The 25,033-nt window shown below is 41.4% G+C and overlaps 1 protein-coding gene across 7 annotated transcripts; it reads right to left on the reverse strand.

The window, feature by feature from the left end:
- LOC110991154 (uncharacterized) lies at positions 1-24,183 on the reverse strand. 7 transcript variants are annotated; one of them, XM_087134823.1, is made up of 39 exons: positions 24,051-24,183; positions 23,867-23,896; positions 23,082-23,283; positions 22,508-22,749; positions 21,798-22,043; positions 21,190-21,438; positions 20,651-20,899; positions 20,104-20,352; positions 19,556-19,804; positions 19,009-19,257; positions 18,470-18,718; positions 17,923-18,171; positions 17,375-17,623; positions 16,828-17,076; positions 16,288-16,536; positions 15,946-15,989; positions 15,201-15,405; positions 14,654-14,902; positions 14,114-14,362; positions 13,567-13,815; positions 13,027-13,275; positions 12,541-12,780; positions 12,007-12,129; positions 11,599-11,758; positions 10,794-11,077; positions 9,621-9,856; positions 7,907-8,108; positions 7,264-7,698; positions 6,744-7,027; positions 5,989-6,142; positions 5,279-5,476; positions 4,426-4,656; positions 3,781-4,007; positions 3,437-3,635; positions 3,245-3,289; positions 3,028-3,125; positions 1,870-2,093; positions 1,104-1,225; positions 1-604 (listed from the first exon to the last, which is right to left on the reverse strand). In XM_087134823.1, exons 1-39 carry the CDS (start codon positions 24,118-24,120, stop codon positions 588-590), a joined length of 8,004 nt encoding a protein of 2,667 aa, XP_086990949.1. In that variant the 5' UTR covers positions 24,121-24,183; the 3' UTR covers positions 1-587. The 7 variants fall into 7 exon arrangements, with proteins under 7 accessions (XP_086990949.1, XP_086990945.1, XP_086990948.1 ...); XM_087134819.1 differs by having other exon boundaries at positions 15,201-15,449; positions 15,741-15,989; XM_087134822.1 differs by lacking the exon at positions 20,651-20,899 and having other exon boundaries at positions 15,201-15,449; positions 15,741-15,989.
- Between the last annotated feature and the right edge of the window lie 850 nt (positions 24,184-25,033).

The raw sequence follows: 25,033 nt of genomic DNA on the forward strand, positions 1-25,033 counted from the left end.
TTCTGTATTTTAAAATGTGAGCCCTCTTTTCAGCTTGGTTTAGGCATTGCAACGGACCTAATGCAAAAACTAATGACACATCATTCAAAATTCAAGCAACACGAGCACAAAATTCTCATTTGCCTGATCACACATTTATTAAGCGCTCAATATTTCTAAACCATTGACTTAACATCATCATCTGCTTTTCAAAGAAGAAAATAAGTGAAGCTTACTGTAACTCCTGGTGACACACCATAGAACAAGTCAGTCTTCCCTCCATTTTCAGCATGTGTACTGTTTTGCAGGCTCGTCAGTGATGAAATTAAATTGTCTTAATTATTCAATTATACTATCCATTATTTGAACAGTACTGAAACATGAGGTGTGATTCCTCTACATGCAGGGTAGCACAATAGCTGATAAAAAGAGCCTGAAAATCTGCCAGTTTTTTTCAGTCACCGTGTCCACATATGTCGTCAGTTATGTTTATTGGAGAGATAATATTCATGTTTCAGTTTAGTATGTCATTCTATGGTTACTATTCCAATTAATGTAGTCATGATGCTTGAATCTCTGGAACACCAAACGTGTGGGTATCAATTCTTTCATGGGAGGAGAGAATCTGCAGAGAGATATCAGAACATTTCAATGAGCCTTTTTGAATTAAATACAAGTTGACATTCATTTTTAGCTTTTACACGAAAGCTTTAGAAGAAGAGGGAAATCTGAGATTTCTTTTAGATTTGCAACTAGATACACTGGCTGCGAAATACAAGGCAAGCTTCATGCTGAAAATATCCTGAAATTTACATATCGCTGATCATGAGTAATTTCTATGTTGAACTGAAATTAAGTGCATGAATGAGTATTTGTCATTTATTTTGATTAATATACGAATAAACCTAACCAATAGTTAGGAATCTCCAGCCTGTTAGTCTTTAATCCCAAACCCCATAATCATGAATATGGACGGATTCAAATTCAAAAGCTGTAGGGAAGTATTTACAGCCATTCCCACTTGTTTACACAGATTTTGGATTTTAAAACATGTTTTTAGCTTTAAGTTCAAAATGAAGTATTTCCCCTCTGTTTGTTTTAGGAAACATCATAGAGATACTCACCGATTCCACAGAACCGCCAGAGTCCAACGTTATGTTGGCCTCCAGTGCAATATCCGCAGTAAGAGACTGGTAGAGGATTAGGATCCTGCCAGGTCAGTAAGATGTACTGGGAACTGGTATAGCTGTTACGAGGTCAAGAAAGGAAAGAGTACCAGATGGGAGGTATGATACCCAATTTTATTTCCTGACAATCTTTACGCAGTCTGTATTCCTTTGATTGTTAATAATTGCATGAGAAAAACTGACAATGGTTACAGTGGCGTAGCTAGGATTTTAGGGGGGCGGCACCAGCTTTCAGTGGTCTGGCTTTTGGGGCAAGTTTCTGTTAGCCCTGTTAAATAGCCCTTTCTATGTTTTTTTTAGAGGGGGGCACCTGGGGGCATTGGGGATTTGTGGGGGGGGAGGCACATGCCGCCCAGGCGCCCCCGTGGCTATGCCACTGAATGGTTATGGGCAGGTATGACAGAGCTTAATTTCTGATGGACATCAGTTGTAGTGGAAAATGAAAGCAATCATTGATTGAAGTGACTTAACAAATGAAACGTAATTGAAATGCACCACAAAATAGTATGATATGAATATTTGCATGTTAAGGAAGGAATCTCTCTGGTCACTGTCTCTAGATAGACTGCCTCTGTAAACTATGCCTGTGTATGGCTCATTGCCAAAATAACTCATGAAGTGTAATGCACCATTCAACTGATACTATTTCACACATAGAATATTACCATCCCATCTCCCATCATGTCCATGTCTTAGTCTGTACCTGATAGTGATGGTGCCATCTGGAGAGACGCTCACGTAGAAACTGGTGAAGGAGTAGAAATTCAAGACCCATGGATGAGCGGCATACGCCACAGGGCTACAGCCAGCGCAGCGGGCGATTGACACCCCAACACCATGTGAGGATCCAATAATGATCTCATACATGTCAGGTAGGTTGTTGTTCTCAGCAGACAGGGCAATGTAGACGTTGGAGTATGCATAGACCTGTAAACAGATCAAATGTGCACCAATGTGCAATATCACACAACGTCATCACATATGCTCTGCCAAAAAAAAAAGCCAATTGATATGTAAAGCCATTTAACTTTGATACATACACAAATGACTTACTACACCAAGAGAGTTAAAGACTCCTTCATTTCATTTTGTTCAATTAAAAATGTTGAGCAATGATACAATGGTTATACAAGCTCCTGGAGACATTGGGAAGAAACACCAGCGGGTAGAAACTTTATGGACACAGGCAAGAATGTTGCAAGCTGGATGTCGGTGATGTACATTAATTCATTCAAATAAACCAGACAAACCAATTAACTGCAGTGACAATGAACAATTCACTTGTTACCATTAGTAATATGTTTAAAGTAGCTTTTGAAATTAAAGGCTGTGCAGTTGAATTTTCTGTCCTGCATAATGAGGCTACCTTTCAGAAATACCGTCCAATCCTACAACCCATCGCAGTTAATATAAACATTTGAGGTAGGAAAATTTATGGCAAATTCTACTGTTCAAAGCAGACCAGTGATACATGTACATTATAATGGCACCAGAATTATGCCACAGTAAGAAGAGAGGAAAGTAGGTTGGTCGAGCTGGCCTGTTCGAAATAGAGGAGAAAGAATAGATAGATGTTGGATGTCTGGGGTTAAGTTTGAGTCCCGAACACTACTTTCTTTTTGTTGTTTTCTGTTTTTTCTCACTTATTTTTCTTGTTGGAAAAGATCTCCTTTGATATATTATTTAATTTCCTGCTTTAATGCAAAGCGTTCAAACTTGTTTTGTTTAAGAGAAAATACAATCACTTCAAAGGGTGTTATTAACTTTCTTAGCCTGGTATACATATCACATGATATGGTAATATAATCCATTCAGGTTTTGTACAGTGGGTTTTTTTTGTAAAGGCCACTGAATCGATTACCTGAAAGTGAATTGTATGGCTTTGAAGAAGGCCTGTATTCCATATGTACTGGTACGGATCACTGCCATAGGTGTGCGTGGGGACATACACATCACAGTCTGCAAAAGACAAGCAGTGCAAAGTGTCAAGAAAGCGACTTGACAACTGAAAGCCTTGACAAAATGTAGGTTAGAATAAGCGATGGAATCTATGTGTCATGTAGCAAGAATTCACCTACCCGAAATTGGAGGGTAGACGATATGTGGAGGAAGGCCGCCATACTCTACAAAAGGATGAGGAAACAAAAGTTTTCAGAAGATGAAATGTTGTGGAGTTAAAAGTGACATCTGACTTTAGAAGTGAAATCGCATTGCCGTTTGAGTAACAACCATGTGCCATAAGAGAACAATATTTACATAGGCAAACTCACCAACATTGCAGAAATGCCAGTAACCAATGCTTTGGTAGGAAGTAGCAAAACCAAAGTACTTGATCCACAGCTGATCAGGGTCAGTGTAGGTCAGGATGGGTTCGTGCGAACTGCCAATGCCAACGATGATTGTGGCATGGTGCCACCAAATCCAAAATGTGCGATACTCGTGTTGAGACAGGACACCAGCCAGCGCGGCCTAAAATGTATAGTAATTAAGTAGAATCATGTTGGGCTTTTAAGTATATGTAATTGTCAGCGTAGTTCATCAATCTCTCTGTAGCTGAGTTTTCTAGGGCATATATAACCTGATAATTGAAACTAAGAAAAGGTTTCACCGTTACCGAAGCGACAAAATCACCATCCGTCTTTCTCCTCAGGAGCACCATGCTATTGCTGTAGCCACCAAAGATGATCTCGTACATAACTGGCAGATGTTTGTTTTCGGCAGATAGGCCCACGTGGGCATAGCTGCTGGCTCTCACCGCAAAGGTGATGTGACTTGTCTGGAGATGACCGAAGATGAAATGCCATACACCATCACCGTACGTCTGGTATTCATCGTGACACGCTTGATGTGAGAGTAGTAAAGGAACAGAAAAGATGACTTTCTATATAAATGGATCATTGTTGCTGGTTTGGTACGTTCATTTGGATGGTTTCCCAAGCTTGTCTGTATTTACTTCTACAAATTAGCAGAGTGTACTGACGAATAACATTCACAAGGTCCAGAGTTTCTCATCAATCGGTGCATCAGTAAACATTTAACCCTAACTCCCTAGGATGTGTGCAAAATCATATTAAAATTGGAGGATTCAGGGCTGTTAGGGTTAAATGTTTTGACATTAAAAGAAGTGCCTCATTGTGATCTTAGATTTATCCTGCCTTTTGCCCAAGAATAGACATTTTAAAAACTCTGTACTGCAAGGCTGCAAACAAACATTCCAAAATCTCTTGCTGGAAACGAAGGCTTCAATAAAACAACTCACAGACACAGGGCACACTTGCACAGGCAGTAATGATGGCTTCGGAAGACTGAGCCCATTTCCTGTTGGCGGCTATGGAGGGCAGCAGATTGGCGCAAATGTACTTATACTTGGCCGTAGAGCAGTCCACACCAGTGAGGTCGAGGTTGACGGTCAGTGACGCAAACACAGACTGGACATTGTCAGTGATGTCCAGTTTCTTCTGGGCTGGAGTCAGAACTGCCTCAGCAAATGCTGTATTAGCAACCGAAATTTGTTTCAAAAAAGGAAACAGTATTACCATTAACTCCACTTAAGACAAATCTTACAAATAATAGGGAAGTCTTTTTGAGTTAGCTGCCATCTTGAGGCACTCAATCCCGCCTTTTCTCGTTAAAAAGCTGCTGTTGTTATTTTATTAGTAGTCTATTCTGCAGAGGGTCTTGCACGGTGAGTCACCATCGCATGGACAAAGGCCTGACTTTAACTGAAGATGCACCAAACAAGCCAGATGATCTAAACTAATAATACCGCACAGGAAAAACTCCAACGTCAAAAAAAGAGCTACCAGTTCTCAGCAGGATTTATTTGAATCTGCAGTAATAAAAAAACAGAGCCTCTACAAACTGGTTCATCACATTTTCATTTTTTAATAACGAAACTCCATTTGACAAATACAACAAAAACAAAACTGCTAAAATTGGGTTAAAGTGAGCATTATATTTCCTCAGAAAGAATTGTGACCCGTGAAACTTTACGAGCTTGTTCACTTTTCTTGCACATTTAGAGCCTCGTTTTCATTAAGCATACTTGGTATATATAATTTACTGTGTGTTTCCCCAAATCAGTGCTCTCTGGAATGCAAACTGGAACTCACCGGCAGGGTAATCTCCGTGTAGATTCTGTGCTAAGTAAACCATCACAAGGTAGCGATCATCACCGGCATTGTTTACTGGAGGTGATGACCCAGTTGTAGGGGTGAATTTCAGGTCAAATGTCAAAGATGTGACACCACCGTCAACAACGTATTGCGGCGTGGTGATGTCCAGCACGTTAACATTGAGTTCAACATTGGCTGAAATATGAGCAGAAAGAAAGTTCGTCCACATAACTACCATATTTTTCCTTTTGACCCAACTATAGATAAACCAGCACTGTTAGAACACGGGATTGTTGACACATCTTGCTTTCTACATAGAAACCCATATATTTCAAGAATAAAGTCTTAATTCTGTGACACGTAGGCCTATGTATTTTAATTGTCATCTGTGATGCATTCCTGCACGTGATCAATGTGTTGGCTGCAATGAAGGCCCGTTGCTAGGTGTGAGTACCCTCTCCATTCACACATGTAGCTCAACAAATTAATACATTTGGGTGTGACCTCTAAACCAACTCCCTTGGCATTTATTGCCAGGAAACTTTCACCCTATCCTCAAGTTTCAAGGGGCATGCAGTCCCTTGCAAAGTAACCGGTAATTGGTATTTCGTCACGATATCCTTAATATCTCCAAACACTGTCAAATGGACTTTGGAGAGTCATGGTTATTCAAGCCAACTTTCCACAGGCATCATGTTGGCACTTACGGACACAGTAGATTGGTGTACATATTTGGTTGATTGCAGTAGGGAGTTGATTCCAGTAACATCGTGCTGGAGGTGCGGGCTGGATGTCGATACACACATCCCAGATGTGGATCTCGTGACAGTCGATGTACGTTAAGTCGAACTCAACATCAACCTGGTTGAGACAAAAGACAAAAAATTAGAAGACAGCTTATTCATTGGTCCCCATACCATCCACTTCTAATCAAGGGCAGATCCAGACCCAAATTTTTGGGGGGGCCAAAACAAGCAGTGTTCCAGGTGCAATTTGCATTAACTGATTGCACCGGTCACAATTAAGCAGCTGCTCAGAAACAATTTCCTGAACAAAATGGCTTTTGGGTGGGGTACGGCCCTGTTGCCCCCCTAAATCTGCTCTTGCTTCCAACTTGGGTGGAGAAGGTGGTCTGCAAATGACAGTGATGAAAGGGTCCTTGACTTCTTCAGGGAGCTGCTAGCCATGGATACAGCTAGGTCTACCCTGACACATTTTGAACGGAGTGCACAATGAAATTTTATCAACAAGGAACCTAAACCTTTATTGCATGCATGTTCAAATTCCAAAGCTACGACAGTGGATTTTTGAGCACAGAGTTTTAATCATGGCTTACGCTGGAGTGCAATATGAGGCAAAGTGTCTGACAAATCTATTCATAGCACTTGTATTTTACACACTCTTGATGTTACTTACAACCTCCTCAATCAGGCCTAAAACTCAAAAAAAAATTATCCCTTACCTCGGCAAGCATGAACTGCACACCATTGGTCAGTTCCTGCAGTTGGAACTTCTCCAGAATTTGCGCCTTGGTGGTGGCCACCGCCCCATTACCCGCCGAGTCTTGAGCCAGCCATGTGGTGATTTCATAGCGGTCAACCCCATTGGGAATGGCATTGATGACGTCCGCGGCCTGTGTGGTGCTCAGGTAGATACACAGGAATATGTTGGCGACCCCACCGTCATGGATAATGAGACTAGTTGGCCAGTCGATGGTCAGACCATCAAGGTTGACATCAACAGATTCTGCAAACGGGATATATTTTACTCTTTAACGAGCAGATTATGTCTCTTGTCTACATAAAATGGCAAATGCCTTATTGGAAATTGTAACCAAAGTCATGGAAATGAAGTGATGAGAAATGTGATGACAGCAGTTTGATGACGTCGTCAACATTCTTGTTAATGTCTTATCTGCAAAGGTACTTCTTTAGCTTATGAACGGTTTATGCATTTTCAGAAAAGTATCGACAGAAACGAACCAGCACAGCAGATGGGGAAGCAACCGATTGTTACGGCACTGTCAGATTGCTTCCAGATTTTAGATGCTTCAACAGATGGCTGAAGTTCTGCACAGAAATGGGTATAGATTCCCCCTGCACAGCTGACTCCTGTCAGGTCAAGGGTCACAGTCAGGTCAAGGAATGTTGAGACTACGCCGTCAGCAACGTCCATGGAGTCCTGAGCTGGGGTCAGAGTTACGACCTCTGTGGCGACTTGGACAGATCCAGACGCATCAACAGAGAGGAAACCTTTGACCTCGTAGCGGTCCAATCCGGCACTGTTCACTGGCGCAGCCGAGCCAGGGGATGGGATGAAGTCCAGGTTGAAAGTCAAATCCTGAAGAATGCCATCAGAAATGATGGCATCCGGAGGAAGAGACACAACCACCGAGTCCACATTCAGTTCGACATTAGCTGGAAGAGGAGCAAAGAAGAAGTGCTACGTGTGCAGTCAACAGAGGCCGTATTTTTTAACCCAAGGTATAACCCTTCTTGAAATGAGTTTTTAAAAGCTGAAATGCATTCTTTATACTGTGAAAACAGAAACTGCCAGTTTAAATTATGATTGCCTAACTTCTCATAGATAGAGAAGGTGCTTGGGACAACAGAATCAGCAACTCACAAGAACAGAAGATTGGAGTGCAAGCTGTGTCGACAGCTTCTGGTGACTGGCACCATGATGTGGCACATGCCTCAGACGAATCCAGGGTGACGCAGAGGTATGAGTAGCCGGCCTGGTTGCAATCGACGCCTGTCAGGTCAATAGTAAAGGCGATGTCGGTAAAAAGAGCTTGCTGGTTATCGACCAGATCCATGGCTTGCACCTGCCGTTTGGATGAGAGGCAAAAAAGACAGTGTGTATGCGACACTTCTGGGCATGATCTATGTGAAAGTGAACAAAAGTGAACACAAATGCCAATTTGTGACATAGAGCAAACATTTGCCCTAGTGGGAACCAGGCTTTCAGGCAAATTTAACCACTTCCTGCCGGGGACTCCGGGATCGGATATGTATGGTTTATATGGGTGGCCGGGGTCTCCGAACTCGGACAAAGGAAACAGGGCCCTGTAACAAAATACCGTACTCCGAACAAAAGACCAGGCTGCTGGGCATTACCGGCATTTTTCACTCTCAAAAGTGGTGATAATCCAGCCTTGTTTGAAACCCTATAACAGGGTTTGGGGCATTGAGAGCGAGCGGGTTACCACCGGGGACAAAAGCACTCCACCACCACAGCGATGAGCCACACAGCACTGCTGCACGCTAATCTGGCCCCTATTGAAAAGAGGTCAGCAGTGCACTGAGCCAGGTTCGTGAACAAAAGACAGTTATATAACACCGCACAATCTGGGCTCTGTTTACAAGGCTGCAGGCCTGGCTGAAATACTCGGGCGTCAATGAAGGTCACCTATCAACTTAGAGTAGTGCATGAAGATTACTTCGTGCGGCTATAAACGACTGTTAAATGAAATGATGAATTTTTTGAAGGATTTTGAAAACGGAAAAAATGATAGTCATGCCGGCCCAGCATCATCAACATTGAAAAATACCCCGGCACGAAGTGGTTAAATGTCTGAATAAATGTAATGATCAGATGCCTTTTTTATGTCCAGTTTTGTGATGATGGACATAAGGATTTATTCTTGCTCAAAGTCTGCACCTCCTGTGCCTGTTCGCTCAGAATTTGTGACTGATAAAAACAGTCTTTCATTGTCAAAGTGTAAAACTATGATAACACCCATGGCATACCTCCATTAGAAGCTTTGGTGGAGGTATTCACCAATGACTCCCTTTTCTAAAAGGGAAGGATCATGTTGCTATAATGAAGTTTGTTTCTTGCAGTTAGACTTGACGAATGGAAACAGCGATCTATAAAGAACGGAGTATGTGGACAACCGGCCTTACTGTCAGTGGCGTAGCAAAGACATTTTCTTTGGGAGGGTCGTGCCAGTGTCAGTTTGCTGACTTGTGCCGTGTTTGCCAACTTTGTGTGGTGTAAAGTTCAGAAAGTGATCTGTGGTAGTATGTTACATTTCATGCTTCAGGAGAAATGCTGATGGCCAACGTATAGGTTTATGTACTGATTTTTTATTCATTTGCAGACTGGAATTAACGGGGGGGGGCTACACCCCCATCACTCCCCGGTCACTGTGCCTCCTTCATACTCTTGTATTACAAGGATGGCATCAAGTGACTTCTATCTACAAGTCTGTCTCATTTCTTCATTGTGTTTTTTAATACCTTTAATGGTCAATGCGAAGTAACAGGGAAACGACCAGGTGATTCAATGTATGCATTTCACTCACCCATCTAGAATGACAGTCAAAAATACTTACAACTGGGGTTAGCACCCCTTCAGGAATTGGGAACGAATTGCTGCCTTGTGTGTCTGTAGTGAGAACAGCGGTGACTGAGTAGCGATCACCACCGTCACAACCATTGACTGGGCCAGATGAGTCTGTAGTGGGCGTGGCCATGATTGTGATTGACACCTCGTTGATTTCTTCATCGCAGAGGATAAGAGTGCTCGGGGAGTCAACTCGGACAAGGTCAATGTTGATCTCCACGGCAGCTGTCAAATGATTGAACAATAGAAAAAAGGTGGTCGCTGATACAAGTACATGCACGTGTGGATGCACTGGTCATAGCTGGAAAACTGAGCCAACTGTTAAAATGCTGCTGCAAGGGTCTTGCCAGCATCTGCCACTGCCAAAGTGTATAGGCTACTTTATTATGCACAAATTGCATGTCAGCTCAAGAAATAGGTTGGCAAAATTGACATCTGACAGTGAAGGCCAACAGTTTCTGGTGAAGTGAAAGCACCAAAGTAAGTGGAAAAGAGAAGTTGCCAGTGAAACCGATGAAGGTCTTGAGTTCAGAGCTTGTCAATGATCAGTCACACAGGTATCCCCAGAACTGTGTGGTTCGTCATCTGCCGCGCTTCCACAAATGGAGTGTGGTTACGACGAACCACACAGTTCTTGGGGTATCACACAGGGTAAAAGATTCACCTAATTTACTTCTGCATAAAAGCAATTTTGATATTAAAGTTTACAGTAGAATTTAAAAATATTAATATGAAATCGGCATATCAGTGTAACAAGGTCGTAACTTTCATTGTTTTGTAACGAGATATGACCTTGTTACTCTAATTTGACAAAATGTGCTTTTTTTCTGTTAGCATAATTTTCACCAACATTAACTTCCAAACTGTATTTATCAAGCACAAAAAAACTTATTTATAGTTCCCAATGTTATGGTATTAATTTCTACTCATTTTAAGCAACCTACCAATTTTAATAAGCCAGTTAGTTTCAACGGGCTTAAAATTACTTAATATTGTAAATGCTTACGGATATGCATGACAGCTTTTCTGTTCAAATCAGTTTTACTCCAACAGCATTGACACCAACATGTATGCCATATCTTCCCTTTCCATCAACTGACCACAAAAGTGAAGTCTAGCATCAGTGCATACCAGTAGCAGCCACGGTTTTGTGCATACTTACATTTACAAGTTATCTGCGCACATCCGATCCGTATAGCCGGGGGTGCCTGATCCCATAGCTCACCATCCAGTGCTGCCTGCGATGGCCCGAGATCGATGCAAATGTACTGGTACTGGCCCTCAAAGCAACTGACCTGTGTGAGATCGAGAGTTACCACTACATCATCGAAGGTGTTGAGGATCAGGTCGGTGATGTCTTGCTGCATCTGGCCAGGGGTCAGGTCGGCATCCGTCGGAGGGGTCGGGTTGCTGCCATCAGAGTCTGTTGCCAGGAACACCTGAATCCTGTCAGAGTTGAATCACATTTGCGTTAGTGAGATCATTGACTTTGTGTGAGGCGATGGAAAGGCAAAGCCATAACTCCTCACTGAACAGATGCTCTCTTTTCTTTGTGAATGGATATGACTGACTGCTGGTTAGTTTGTGATGCACAAGTGTTGGGTCGCCACAATCGTAGGCGTAAATTCCGGGGATGGGGTATATCCTCCTATGTCTTGACCAGGGGTCCAAATTGGATCATCTCATTTCAAACTCTCTAGCTGTCAAAAAAGAGAGCAAACCATGGATGCAAAACTTCAAATGCGCCATTTCGAAGAAAACTTGATATGTGTCATTTTGAAGAAAGGTTAAGGCATTATGTAAGCTCGCAAATAATACAAAAGAGGTATATCTGTATCATAAACAATGTCCCTTGTGTAATGACACCTTAAATCAGTGCACATACAGTCTACGCACTCATGCATGTCACAGCCACAATATAGGGAAATTAAATTATGTCATGTGGCCCATTAGAGAGAAACTGATACCTGTATCTATCTGTCCCAGCTGCATTGACAACACCTGCCGAATCGTCCGTTGGGATGAAATCAATGTCCAACGTGACGTCCTGCATTCCCCCATCCTGAATCAAAGCGTTGTCTGGTACCTCAACGGTAACCTGTTGCACATCCAACTGGACAAGGAACACTGCGAGCAGAAATGGATCCTGTCTCTTGAAAGTGGTATTCTCTTCGGAATCGGTGCACTTATATTGAACCTTTATGGTTTTTTGCGAGCAGTGCCTCTGTAAGGAAGAGGCTGTTAAGCGTCTTCTTGTGTTGGACGGAACATTTTTCTATGAGGATTGATGATGTAGCATTGCTAGCAACATAGATGCACAATCCCACAGTAAGACTAAATGCTAAAAAGAGACTCTTGATAAGAAAATGACTTACATCTTTCACAGTAGATTCCGTTGTAGTAGGGTGTGCATTCACATGTATATTTATAGCAGTCCACTGGGTCCGGTATACACGTACCACCATTGAGGCATTGGTTGTTGAGACATGGATCCTTATCTAAATAGGAAAAGTCCAGTAGAAAGCTGCCATAATCATCTGCAGGGTTTATTGAAGTATCATGAAATCTACACAGCAAATTCCAGCTAGAAATAGTATCAGTGAAAAGCTTCATATACCATAATGCACTTGGTTTCACCCAGCAAGTACACTGCTTTAAAATGAGGAAGACTGAGAATGAGTGACCGTTTGAATAATGTTTTGAAAAATTGCCAAGAGAGTCATAGATCAAGCTAGGAATTAAAGGACAGGCACAATTCAAAGTCAGTCAAACAAAAGGAATGGCTGAAATATATGGGCTGTTGCCTAACACAAGAGAAATTCATGTGTTGTGATGTTTCTCATCGTCAGTGTTCCTATGCTTACAACTAGAAAGAGAGCGATCTTCTCCTATACTGAAACATACATTACCCTCAACGGTGACGGTGAAATCGCAGTGATTTTCATTGCCACTACTATCAATGGCGACGCAAGTTACAGTGGTTGTCCCCAATGGGAAAGCATAACCTGACTCAGGATAACACGAAACCTGAGGGGCCACGCCCGAATTGTCTGTCGCAGTGACCGTGTAGGTCACAACAGCCACATTCAGGCAATCATCTTCTTCAACAGTGATGTCATCGCTACAGGAAATGGAGGGTTTTTCGTCATCTAATTGTACAGGAAATTCAACAACAATTGCACCTTTTATTAAAAAAAAATCTACAGATTTGAAAATGGCTCCAGGAAGACAAAAAGTCAAAGTGATATCAAACCAATTAAAAATGACTGGAAATAAGTTATTAAACCGATTCAACAACCCTGAACCAACAAGTGAAAGCAGAATGGTCAGCAACATGCTTAGAGCATAGGAAAGAGGCAAATAGCTGCATTATTCTCTTTTAAGACTTCACTCACCATTTACATTGATGGCAAAGGAGCAAGATGCTTGATTTCCAGCTGCATCTGTTGCTGTGCAGGTTACCACGGTAACACCAATTGGAAATTCATCTCCAGATTGCAGTCCTCCCGCGTCGCATACAATGGTTGGTTCCACTCCTGAGTTATCTTGGGCAGTGACAACCCAAGTGACGACAGCTCCAGGCTTGCCTGGGTCTGTGACCTCATAGAAGTCGTCAGGGCAATTGATGATTGGAGCTTCATTATCTGTAAAATAAAAGATATTGAAAGGGTTGTTGTGATCAGATTCGATAAATGAAGGCTTCCGCTCGCTCTAGAAGAACATGAAGAGAATGGCTTCAGGATGGCAAAAAAATCAAAGTGATATTTGAGCAACTTAGAATCTCTGAAAAACATGTCAGAATTTCTTGAAAATTTCATTATTTCTCCAGCCATTTCAAGTACGAAAAACCGAGAAGTAAAAGGAGAAATGGACATCTATAAGCTTGGAGCACAGAGGTGAAAAAGTCACATTATTCATTGTTAGCCTTCACTCACCATTTACATTGATGGTAAAGGAGCAAGATGCTTGATTTCCAGCTGCATCTGTTGCTGTGCAGGTTACCACGGTAACACCAATTGGAAATTCATCTCCAGATTGCAGTCCTCCCGCGTTGCATACAATGGTTGGTTCCACTCCTGAGTTATCTTGGGCAGTGACAACCCAAGTGACGACAGCTCCAGGCTTGCCTGGGTCTGTGACCTCATAGAAGTCATCAGGGCAATTGATGATAGGATCTTCGTCATCTGTGACGAGACATACATTGAAAGAGCATTTGCGTTATTAAGATACAAGCAGTAAATGCTTTCTTTCTCTCTCGATTAGGATGAAGAAAATCGCGTCATGACTACAATGATCAAAGCAATATCAAAGCAACTCAGAATATCTGAAACAACATGGAAGTATTGATTGAAAATGCCATTATTTTTCGAACCATTTTAAAGACCTAGATCCAACAAGTCGAAGAACAAATGACCAGCTTTATGATTAGAGCTTAGAGAAATGGAAAATAGAAACATTATTCTCTCTTAAGACTTCACTCACCATTTACATTGATGGTAAAGGAGCAAGATGCTTGATTTCCAGCTGCATCTGTTGCTGTGCAGGTTACCACGGTAACACCAATTGGAAATTCATCTCCAGATTGCAGTCCTCCCGCGTCGCATACAATGGTTGGTTCCACTCCTGAGTTATCTTGGGCAGTGACCACCCAAGTGACGACAGCTCCAGGCTTGCCTGGGTCTGTGACCTCATAGAAGTCATCAGGGCAATTGATGATTGGAGCTTCATTATCTGTAAAATAAAAGATATTGAAAGGGTTGTTGTGATCAGATTCGATAAATGAAGGCTTCCGCTCGCTCTAGAAGAACATGAAGAGAATGGCTTCAGGATGGCAAAAAAATCAAAGTGATATTTGAGCAACTTAGAATCTCTGAAAAACATGTCAGAATTTCTTGAAAATTTCATTATTTCTCCAGCCATTTCAAGTACGAAAAACCGAGAAGTAAAAGGAGAAATGGACATCTATAAGCTTGGAGCACAGAGGTGAAAAAGTCACATTATTCATTGTTAGCCTTCACTCACCATTTACATTGATGGTAAAGGAGCAAGATGCTTGATTTCCAGCTGCATCTGTTGCTGTGCAGGTTACCACGGTAACACCAATTGGAAATTCATCTCCAGATTGCAGTCCTCCCGCGTTGCATACAATGGTTGGTTCCACTCCTGAGTTATCTTGGGCAGTGACAACCCAAGTGACGACAGCTCCAGGCTTGCCTGGGTCTGTGACCTCATAGAAGTCATCAGGGCAATTGATGATAGGATCTTCGTCATCTGTGACGAGACATACATTGAAAGAGCATTTGCGTTATTAAGATACAAGCAGTAAATGCTTTCTTTCTCTCTCGATTAGGATGAAGAAAATCGCGTCATGACTACAATGATCAAAGCAATATCAAAGCAACTCAGAATATCTGAAACAACATGGAAGTATTGATTGAAAATGCCATTATTTTTCGAACCATTTTAAAGACCTAGATCCAACAAGTCGAAGAACAAATGACCAGCTTTATGATTAGAGCTTAGAGAAATGGAAAATAGAAACATTATTCTCTCTTAAGACTTCACTCACCATTTACATTGATGGTAAAGGAGCAAGATGCTTGATTTCCAGCTGCATCTGTTGCTGTGCAGGTTACCACGGTAACACCAATTGGAAATTCATCTCCAGATTGCAGTCCTCCCGCGTCGCATACAATGGTTGGTTCCACTCCTGAGTTATCTTGGGCAGTGACAACCCAAGTGACGACAGCTCCAGGCTTGCCTGGGTCTGTGACCTCATAGAAGTCGTCAGGGCAATTGATGATTGGAGCTTCATTATCTGTAAAATAAAAGATATTGAAAGGGTTGTTGTGATCAGATTCGATAAATGAAGGCTTCCGCTCGCTCTAGAAGAACATGAAGAGAATGGCTTCAGGATGGCAAAAAAATCAAAGTGATATTTGAGCAACTTAGAATCTCTGAAAAACATGTCAGAATTTCTTGAAAATTTCATTATTTCTCCAGCCATTTCAAGTACGAAAAACCGAGAAGTAAAAGGAGAAATGGACATCTATAAGCTTGGAGCACAGAGGTGAAAAAGTCACATTATTCATTGTTAGCCTTCACTCACCATTTACATTGATGGTAAAGGAGCAAGATGCTTGATTTCCAGCTGCATCTGTTGCTGTGCAGGTTACCACGGTAACACCAATTGGAAATTCATCTCCAGATTGCAGTCCTCCCGCGTTGCATACAATGGTTGGTTCCACTCCTGAGTTATCTTGGGCAGTGACAACCCAAGTGACGACAGCTCCAGGCTTGCCTGGGTCTGTGACCTCATAGAAGTCATCAGGGCAATTGATGATAGGATCTTCGTCATCTGTGACGAGACATACATTGAAAGAGCATTTGCGTTATTAAGATACAAGCAGTAAATGCTTTCTTTCTCTCTCGATTAGGATGAAGAAAATCGCGTCATGACTACAATGATCAAAGCAATATCAAAGCAACTCAGAATATCTGAAACAACATGGAAGTATTGATTGAAAATGCCATTATTTTTCGAACCATTTTAAAGACCTAGATCCAACAAGTCGAAGAACAAATGACCAGCTTTATGATTAGAGCTTAGAGAAATGGAAAATAGAAACATTATTCTCTCTTAAGACTTCACTCACCATTTACATTGATGGTAAAGGAGCAAGATGCTTGATTTCCAGCTGCATCTGTTGCTGTGCAGGTTACCACGGTAACACCAATTGGAAATTCATCTCCAGATTGCAGTCCTCCCGCGTCGCATACAATGGTTGGTTCCACTCCTGAGTTATCTTGGGCAGTGACCACCCAAGTGACGACAGCTCCAGGCTTGCCTGGGTCTGTGACCTCATAGAAGTCATCAGGGCAATTGATGATTGGAGCTTCATTATCTGTAAAATAAAAGATATTGAAAGGGTTGTTGTGATCAGATTCGATAAATGAAGGCTTCCGCTCGCTCTAGAAGAACATGAAGAGAATGGCTTCAGGATGGCAAAAAAATCAAAGTGATATTTGAGCAACTTAGAATCTCTGAAAAACATGTCAGAATTTCTTGAAAATTTCATTATTTCTCCAGCCATTTCAAGTACGAAAAACCGAGAAGTAAAAGGAGAAATGGACATCTATAAGCTTGGAGCACAGAGGTGAAAAAGTCACATTAGTCATTTTTAGCCTTCACTCACCATTTACATTGATGGTAAAGGAGCAAGATGCTTGATTTCCAGCTGCATCTGTTGCTGTGCAGGTTACCACGGTAACACCAATTGGAAATTCATCTCCAGATTGCAGTCCTCCCGCGTCGCATACAATGGTTGGTTCCACTCCTGAGTTATCTTGGGCAGTGACAACCCAAGTGACGACAGCTCCAGGCTTGCCTGGGTCTGTGACCTCATAGAAGTCATCAGGGCAATTGATGATAGGATCTTCGTCATCTGTGACGAGACATACATTGAAAGAGCATTTGCGTTATTAAGATACAAGCAGTAAATGCTTTCTTTCTCTCTCGATTAGGATGAAGAAAATCGCGTCATGACTACAATGATCAAAGCAATATCAAAGCAACTCAGAATATCTGAAACAACATGGAAGTATTGATTGAAAATGCCATTATTTTTCGAACCATTTTAAAGACCTAGATCCAACAAGTCGAAGAACAAATGACCAGCTTTATGATTAGAGCTTAGAGAAATGGAAAATAGAAACATTATTCTCTCTTAAGACTTCACTCACCATTTACATTGATGGTAAAGGAGCAAGATGCTTGATTTCCAGCTGCATCTGTTGCTGTGCAGGTTACCACGGTAACACCAATTGGAAATTCATCTCCAGATTGCAGTCCTCCCGCGTCGCATACAATGGTTGGTTCCACTCCTGAGTTATCTTGGGCAGTGACCACCCAAGTGACGACAGCTCCAGGCTTGCCTGGGTCTGTGACCTCATAGAAGTCATCAGGGCAATTGATGATTGGAGCTTCATTATCTGTAAAATAAAAGATATTGAAAGGGTTGTTGTGATCAGATTCGATAAATGAAGGCTTCCGCTCGCTCTAGAAGAACATGAAGAGAATGGCTTCAGGATGGCAAAAAAATCAAAGTGATATTTGAGCAACTTAGAATCTCTGAAAAACATGTCAGAATTTCTTGAAAATTTCATTATTTCTCCAGCCATTTCAAGTACGAAAAACCGAGAAGTAAAAGGAGAACAAATGACCAGCTTTATGATTAGAGCTTAGAGAAATGGAACATAGAAATATTATTCTCTCTTAAGACTTCACTCACCATTTACATTGATGGTAAAGAAACAAGAAGCTTCATTTCCAGCTGCATCTGTTGCTGTGCAGGTTACCACGGTAACACCAATTGGAAATTCATCTCCAGATTGCAGTCCTCCCGCGTCGCATACAATGGTTGGTTCCACTCCTGAGTTATCTTGGGCAGTGACAACCCAAGTGACAACAGCTCCAGGCTTGCCTGGGTCTGTGACCTCATAGAAGTCATCAGGGCAATTGATGATAGGATCTTCGTCATCTGTGACGAGACATACATTGAAAGAGCATTTGCGTTATTAAGATACAAGCAGTAAATGCTTTCTTTCTCTCTCGATTAGGATGAAGAAAATCGTGTCATGACTACAATGATCAAAGCGATATCAAAGCAACTCAGAATATCTGAAACAACATGGAAGTATTGATTGAAAATGCCATTATTTTTCGAACCATTTTAAAGACCTAGATCCAACAAGTCGAAGAACAAATGACCAGCTTTACGATTAGAGCTTAGAGAAATGGAAAATAGAAACATTATTCTCTCTTAAGACTTCACTCACCATTTACATTGATGGTAAAGGAGCAAGATGCTTGATTTCCAGCTGCATCTGTTGCTGTGCAGGTCACCACGGTAACACCAATTGGAAATTCATCTCCAGATTGCAGACCTCCCGCATCACAGACAATGGTTGGTTCCACTCCCGAGTTATCTTGGGCAGTGACAACCCAAGTGACGACAGCTCCAGGCTTGCCTGGGTCTGTGACTTCATAGAAGTCAACAGGGCAATTGATGATTGGAGCTTCATTATCTGTAAAATAAAAGATATTGAAAGGGTTGTTGTGATCAGATTCGATAAATGAAGGCTTCCGCTCGCTCTTGAAGAACATGAAGAGAATGGTTTCAGGATGGCAAAAAATCAAAGTGATATTTGAGCAACTTAGAATCTCTGAAAAACATGTAAGTATGTATTGAAAATTTTATTATTTCTCCAGCCATTTCAAGTACGAAAAACCGAGAAGTAAAAGGAGAAATGGACATCTATAAGCTTGGAGCACAGAGGTGAAAAAGTCACATTATTCATTTTTAGCCTTCACTCACCATTTACGTTGATGGTAAAGGAGCAAGATGCTTGATTTCCAGCTGCATCTGTTGCTGTGCAGGTTACCACGGTAACACCAATTGGAAATTCATCTCCAGATTGCAGACCTCCCGCATCACAGACAATGGTTGGTTCCACTCCTGAGTTATCTTGGGCAGTGACAACCCAAGTGACGACAGCTCCAGGCTTGCCTGGGTCTGTGACCTCATAGAAGTCATCAGGGCAATTGATGATAGGATCTTCGTCATCTGTGACGAGACATACATTGAAAGAGCATTTGCGTTATGAAGATACAAGCAGTAAATGCTTTCTTTCTCTCTCGATTAGGATGAAGAAAATCGCGTCATGACTACAATGATCAAAGCAATATCAAAGCAACTCAGAATATCTGAAACAACATGGAAGTATTGATTGAAAATGCCATTATTTTTCGAACCATTTTAAAGACCTAGATCCAACAAGTCGAAGAACAAATGACCAGCTTTATGATTAGAGCTTAGAGAAATGGAAAATAGAAACATTATTCTCTCTTAAGACTTCACTCACCATTTACATTGATGGTAAAGGAGCAAGATGCTTGATTTCCAGCTGCATCTGTTGCTGTGCAGGTCACCACGGTAACACCAATCGGAAATTCATCTCCAGATTGCAGTCCACCAGCATCACAGATAATGGTTGGTTCCATTCCTGAGTTATCTTGGGCAGTGACAACCCAAGTGACGACAGCTCCAGGCTTGCCTGGGTCTGTGACTTCATAGAAGTCATCAGGGCAATTGATGATTGGAGCTTCATTATCTGTAAAATAAAAGATATTGGAATGGTTGTTGTGATCAGATTCGATAAATACAGGCTTCCGCTCGCTCTTGAAGAACATGAAGAGAATGGCTTCAGGATGGCAAAAAAATCAAAGTGATATTTGAGCAACTTAGAATCTCTGAAAAACATGTCAGAATTTCTTGAAAATTTCATTGTTTCTCCAGCCATTTCAAGTACGAAAAACCGAGAAGTAAAAGGAGAACAAATGACCAGCTTTATGATTAAAGCTTAGAGAAATGGAACATAGAAATATTATTCTCTCTTAAGACTTCACTCACCATTTACATTGATGGTAAAGAAACAAGAAGCTTCATTTCCAGCTGCATCTGTTGCTGTGCAGGTTACCACGGTAACACCAATTGGAAATTCATCTCCAGATTGCAGTCCTCCCGCGTCGCATACAATGGTTGGTTCCACTCCTGAGTTATCTTGGGCAGTGACAACCCAAGTGACAACAGCTCCAGGCTTGCCTGGGTCTGTGACCTCATAGAAGTCATCAGGGCAATTGATGATAGGATCTTCGTCATCTGTGACGAGACATACATTGAAAGAGCATTTGCGTTATTAAGATACAAGCAGTAAATGCTTTCTTTCTCTCTCGATTAGGATGAAGAAAATCGTGTCATGACTACAATGATCAAAGCGATATCAAAGCAACTCAGAATATCTGAAACAACATGGAAGTATTGATTGAAAATGCCATTATTTTTCGAACCATTTTAAAGACCTAGATCCAACAAGTCGAAGAACAAATGACCAGCTTTATGATTAGAGCTTAGAGAAATGGAAAATAGAAACATTATTCTCTCTTAAGACTTCACTCACCATTTACATTGATGGTAAAGGAGCAAGATGCTTGATTTCCAGCTGCATCTGTTGCTGTGCAGGTTACCACGGTAACACCAATTGGAAATTCATCTCCAGATTGCAGACCTCCCGCATCACAGACAATGGTTGGTTCTACTCCCGAGTTATCTTGGGCAGTGACAACCCAAGTGACGACAGCTCCAGGCTTGCCTGGGTCTGTGACCTCATAGAAGTCGTCAGGGCAATTGATGATTGGAGCTTCATTATCTGTAAAATAAAAGATATTGAAAGGGTTGTTGTGATCAGATTCGATAAATGAAGGCTTCCGCTCGCTCTTGAAGAACATGAAGAGAATGGTTTCAGGATGGCAAAAAATCAAAGTGATATTTGAGCAACTTAGAATCTCTGAAAAACATGTAAGTATGTATTGAAAATTTTATTATTTCTCCAGCCGTTTCAAGTACGAAAAACCGAGAAGTAAAAGGAGAAATGGACATCTATCAGCTTGGAGCACAGAGGTGAAAAAGTCACATTATTCATTGTTAGCCTTCACTCACCATTTACATTGATGGTAAAGGAGCAAGATGCTTGATTTCCAGCTGCATCTGTTGCTGTGCAGGTTACCACGGTAACACCAATTGGAAATTCATCTCCAGATTGCAGTCCTCCCGCGTTGCATACAATGGTTGGTTCCATTCCCGAGTTATCTTCGGCAGTGACTTCCCAGATAACGACAGCTCCAGGCTTGCCTGGGTCTGTGACCTCGTAGAAGTCAACAGGACAGTTGATGGTAGGATCTTCTTCATCTGAAGTCCGAGTACACAATTTGGAGTAAAACACTTGGAATGTTTATAGCAATTCTTCCACGATTTCTGGTAAATGGCGATTTAGAATCGATTCCGGTTATTGTTATAAACGAAAATCCAAGTACTCTGCTGATTCTTTCATGTGAAGAAACAGTTCACAAAGTGCAAGTTTTGTTGAAACTTTCGTATTAGCCGAATAAATTGTTTGGCGTTTTCAATTTTAAGGCCGCTGAAGTAAAAATGACTGCTCTGTCTTCCTAATTGTACCCTTGCTGTCAACAAACATTTGTGCATGAGTGACAAGAGACATCCCTTTCAAATCAGTGTTATTGGTCATTACCGTTATGTTATCAATTTACCTTTTACCGTGACCGTGAAATCGCAAGTGGCAGAGTTGCCGGCCGAGTCGGTTGCGGTGCAGACAACTGTTGTCACAACGTTCAGGGGGAAGACGGAACCAGATGCAGGCTCACAGACCACTGTCACCGGACTTCCTGAATTATCTGTGACAACCGGTGGTTCCCAAGTCACCACAGCGCTGTCCTTGTTCGGGTCCGTCACGACAATGATATCGTGAGGGCATTTGATGTCAGGGGCCTCTTTGTCTAAAATGATTGATGGAATAAACTAACAAGGTAACTTGCAGGTAAAAAAACACTTCTGAACGTTATTTTGAGACAAAATGAGTAAACAGAGAAATAAAAATACTAAATATTTCCATACGACTCCATCTCAAATGAGGGTCTAAACAAATCGATCGTTATTTGTGATATCTCTCAGGAAGTGCACCCTATATGTCTGTTCCTTTGACTGTTAGGACTTGTTTTGATCAGGTTAACTGTGACCAGATGTGATCTTTATAACTCTTTCAAAGATATGGTCCACATTTTTACCAAAAAACTGGCCTTTGTTGATCATTGTGTTGTACAGTTGGTGTTAATTATTTTTGCTGGGTATTATGCAAATTGTTGTTTTGCTATTTTCAGTGTAATTTTCAGCAATACCAATCCTTCACACAAGGTAGCCAGTGCTTTCGTTCATAAAGTATCGCTACAATATAACAGCTTACCAACGACGTAAAATCTCCACATCCCAGTCTTCCACGGCTCGTCGATTTCCGTAGCGTAACCGAAGTGGGCTATGGTAAGGGGGTTGTCGTCTGTCCAGTATACCAGGCCAGGCTCCTGACCGCAGGTGTTTCCGAGTTTGAGGTGGCCGTTATCGTAGAAGATGCAGAAGAAGTGGAACTCCGTGCTGCTTAGGAGCTCGTAGTTGTGGACTTCGATGGCTTTTGTACAGCTTCCGATGCATCTAATTCAGTGATTGCAGAAATGCGAGAACACGTGCTCAAAATGGATGCTACTGATATCAGATTATTAGACTTCGTGAAACTTTGACCAAGAGGCGTGTGAGGGCTTCGGTCGCTTCGCGTTAGTTTGTGATAAGGCTGTTAACCCCGAATATGAACCCAAAATACAAATAGGCCCAGGTCTGTATATTAACCTCCGTCTTCTTACGGATTCCAAGGTAACAGTTGGCATCTGGTAAACTACATTTTATCCGTTTCAACTTCGACATATTCAGCAGATGTTTGACAAAATCCAGAAGATTAACGTCTGTCCGACAGGCGTTCAAAGTCCTACCTTCTGATGAGCGCCTTGTAGCCACTGATCCCTATTTCATACTGGGTGATCTGGTCATTAGCCTCTGCCGATAGGGCGATGTAGGCACTGCCTTCGGTCTTGACCTCAAAGAGCAGGTAGCCCGTATCGGGCTTTATAGGGTAGTTGAAATACTTGTAGACTTTGTTGTATGAGGTGGTGTCTTCTATGACTACAAAATAGCCTTGGGAATTGCAACAAGTCAATATTGAATTATACCTTATCGGTTACGTTGTAAGTGATTAGGAGCTGAAGTTTCTCAGAGTTGTTCTCGATTAAGGGGAGGGTCAATAAGACTGCACAGATCATTTCCTTGCTATTCAATAACGATAATATGGACAAATTTCATGTCGATTCCGAGGCTTTTTAAGATACAACTGTTTTAGCGCTTGCCGACATTTAACAGGTTGTCATACAAGCACACTTCTTCATCATTCTTTGACAACGTAAATTGTATAACACCAGTATTAATTTAGCACCTTTAGATTACATTCCAAGGGTGTTAAACTAACACCAAGTTAACCCATTATTTTCACTGCTCTAAAATTATTCATAATGACAGATGACATCGGAAAAAGTAGACTCTCAACCAAACTTTTCTTTTGAATCAGGTCTGGATAAGAGTATAACCGGTAACTAGTCCAGCAGCGTACATGAGCAACTATACGGTTGCCCGAATACTAAGCAAAGTTGTCTTCGAATCCATATTGTGACAGAGATGTATATTCAGTTTGTGATTGCCGCAAAAATACTCAGGAAATACTAACCTCGGTCTGTGTTGATATCTGGGATTCCATCTATGTAAGGGAAATAAGAGAACGTTCAGAAGTGTGTTAAAGTTACGTACGAAAATGTAGCTGGAATAATCAGTTACATATCTGAAATATAGGTTTGATTAATGCCAAATAAGTCCGTAGTATTATGATGTACACGGTGCAACCACCCACTTACAAATGTCTCCTCTGACGGAGCCAACTGAAGCCAGAACCATCATGGACAATAGACCTACGAGTGTCCACATTTTCGCTGTTGACTCTCAGTTGCTCGAACGGGTTACTTCTTGGGCCAGCCGTGCTGCAAAACCCGAGTATGTGAGATTTCAGTCTCCCGAACCACTTTTATAGTTGTATTCACACCAGAAGATACCAATTTCCGGAGGGATTTTTCTTACTCTTGGATGGGAGTTACGCAACCGAAACTAAGCGCCGGAGCAATTACTCTTTGTTTAGGCCTATAGGAGGGTAGAGTCCAAGAGTATATATCTCATCTAAATGTGATTGGTACCGAATATCAGAAGACAATGTTGGCGTATATTTTTGTGAATAAAAATTGATTTTTGTTTGTAAATTTAAGTCTATTTTATTTCGGTACACTTTGTGTTTTCATCCCTAATCATTTTATTTTGGGAAGTTCCTCTCTCCTTTTGTTCTCTCCCATGGCATATGGTACTTTGAAGTGCTCATTTCAAGTAGGATTTCACAAACCATATGCTTATAAAACCCTCTTAGATTACCTATAAAGAATACTTGCAAACTCTGAATGGCATCTCAAAGTGACCTTCACGACAAAATAATAGCAAGAATTGCAATGTCGACAGTAATCATGGTTAATTGAAGTTTCTGAGCCATGTTTGAAAAAAAAAATTCAAAGCCAGAAAAGAGAACATGAGGTGAAAAATAAATGATTTGTCGGTAAGCGACTACCGGGGTATTTGCGTGAGTTTTACTTTCTCTGCTTCTTTCATACGTTTTGAAGGTGAATATGATCGTCGATCCTACCCATCGTTTGTTTGGATGTGTTCACAATGTTTCACACAGAACTGTCCCAAATAATTTTTCAAAATGAATGACGTCATTGATGCATGACCAGAGACATGTAAATGCATCGGGTTATAAATCAAAGATCATAACATCCACGGTTTTTGTTTTCATATA

This window comes from Acanthaster planci, linkage group LG03 (assembly GCF_054643075.1).
Source record: "Acanthaster planci isolate LZ-2023a linkage group LG03, COTS_SCS, whole genome shotgun sequence".
Classification (NCBI taxonomy): Eukaryota; Metazoa; Echinodermata; class Asteroidea; order Valvatida; family Acanthasteridae; genus Acanthaster; species Acanthaster planci.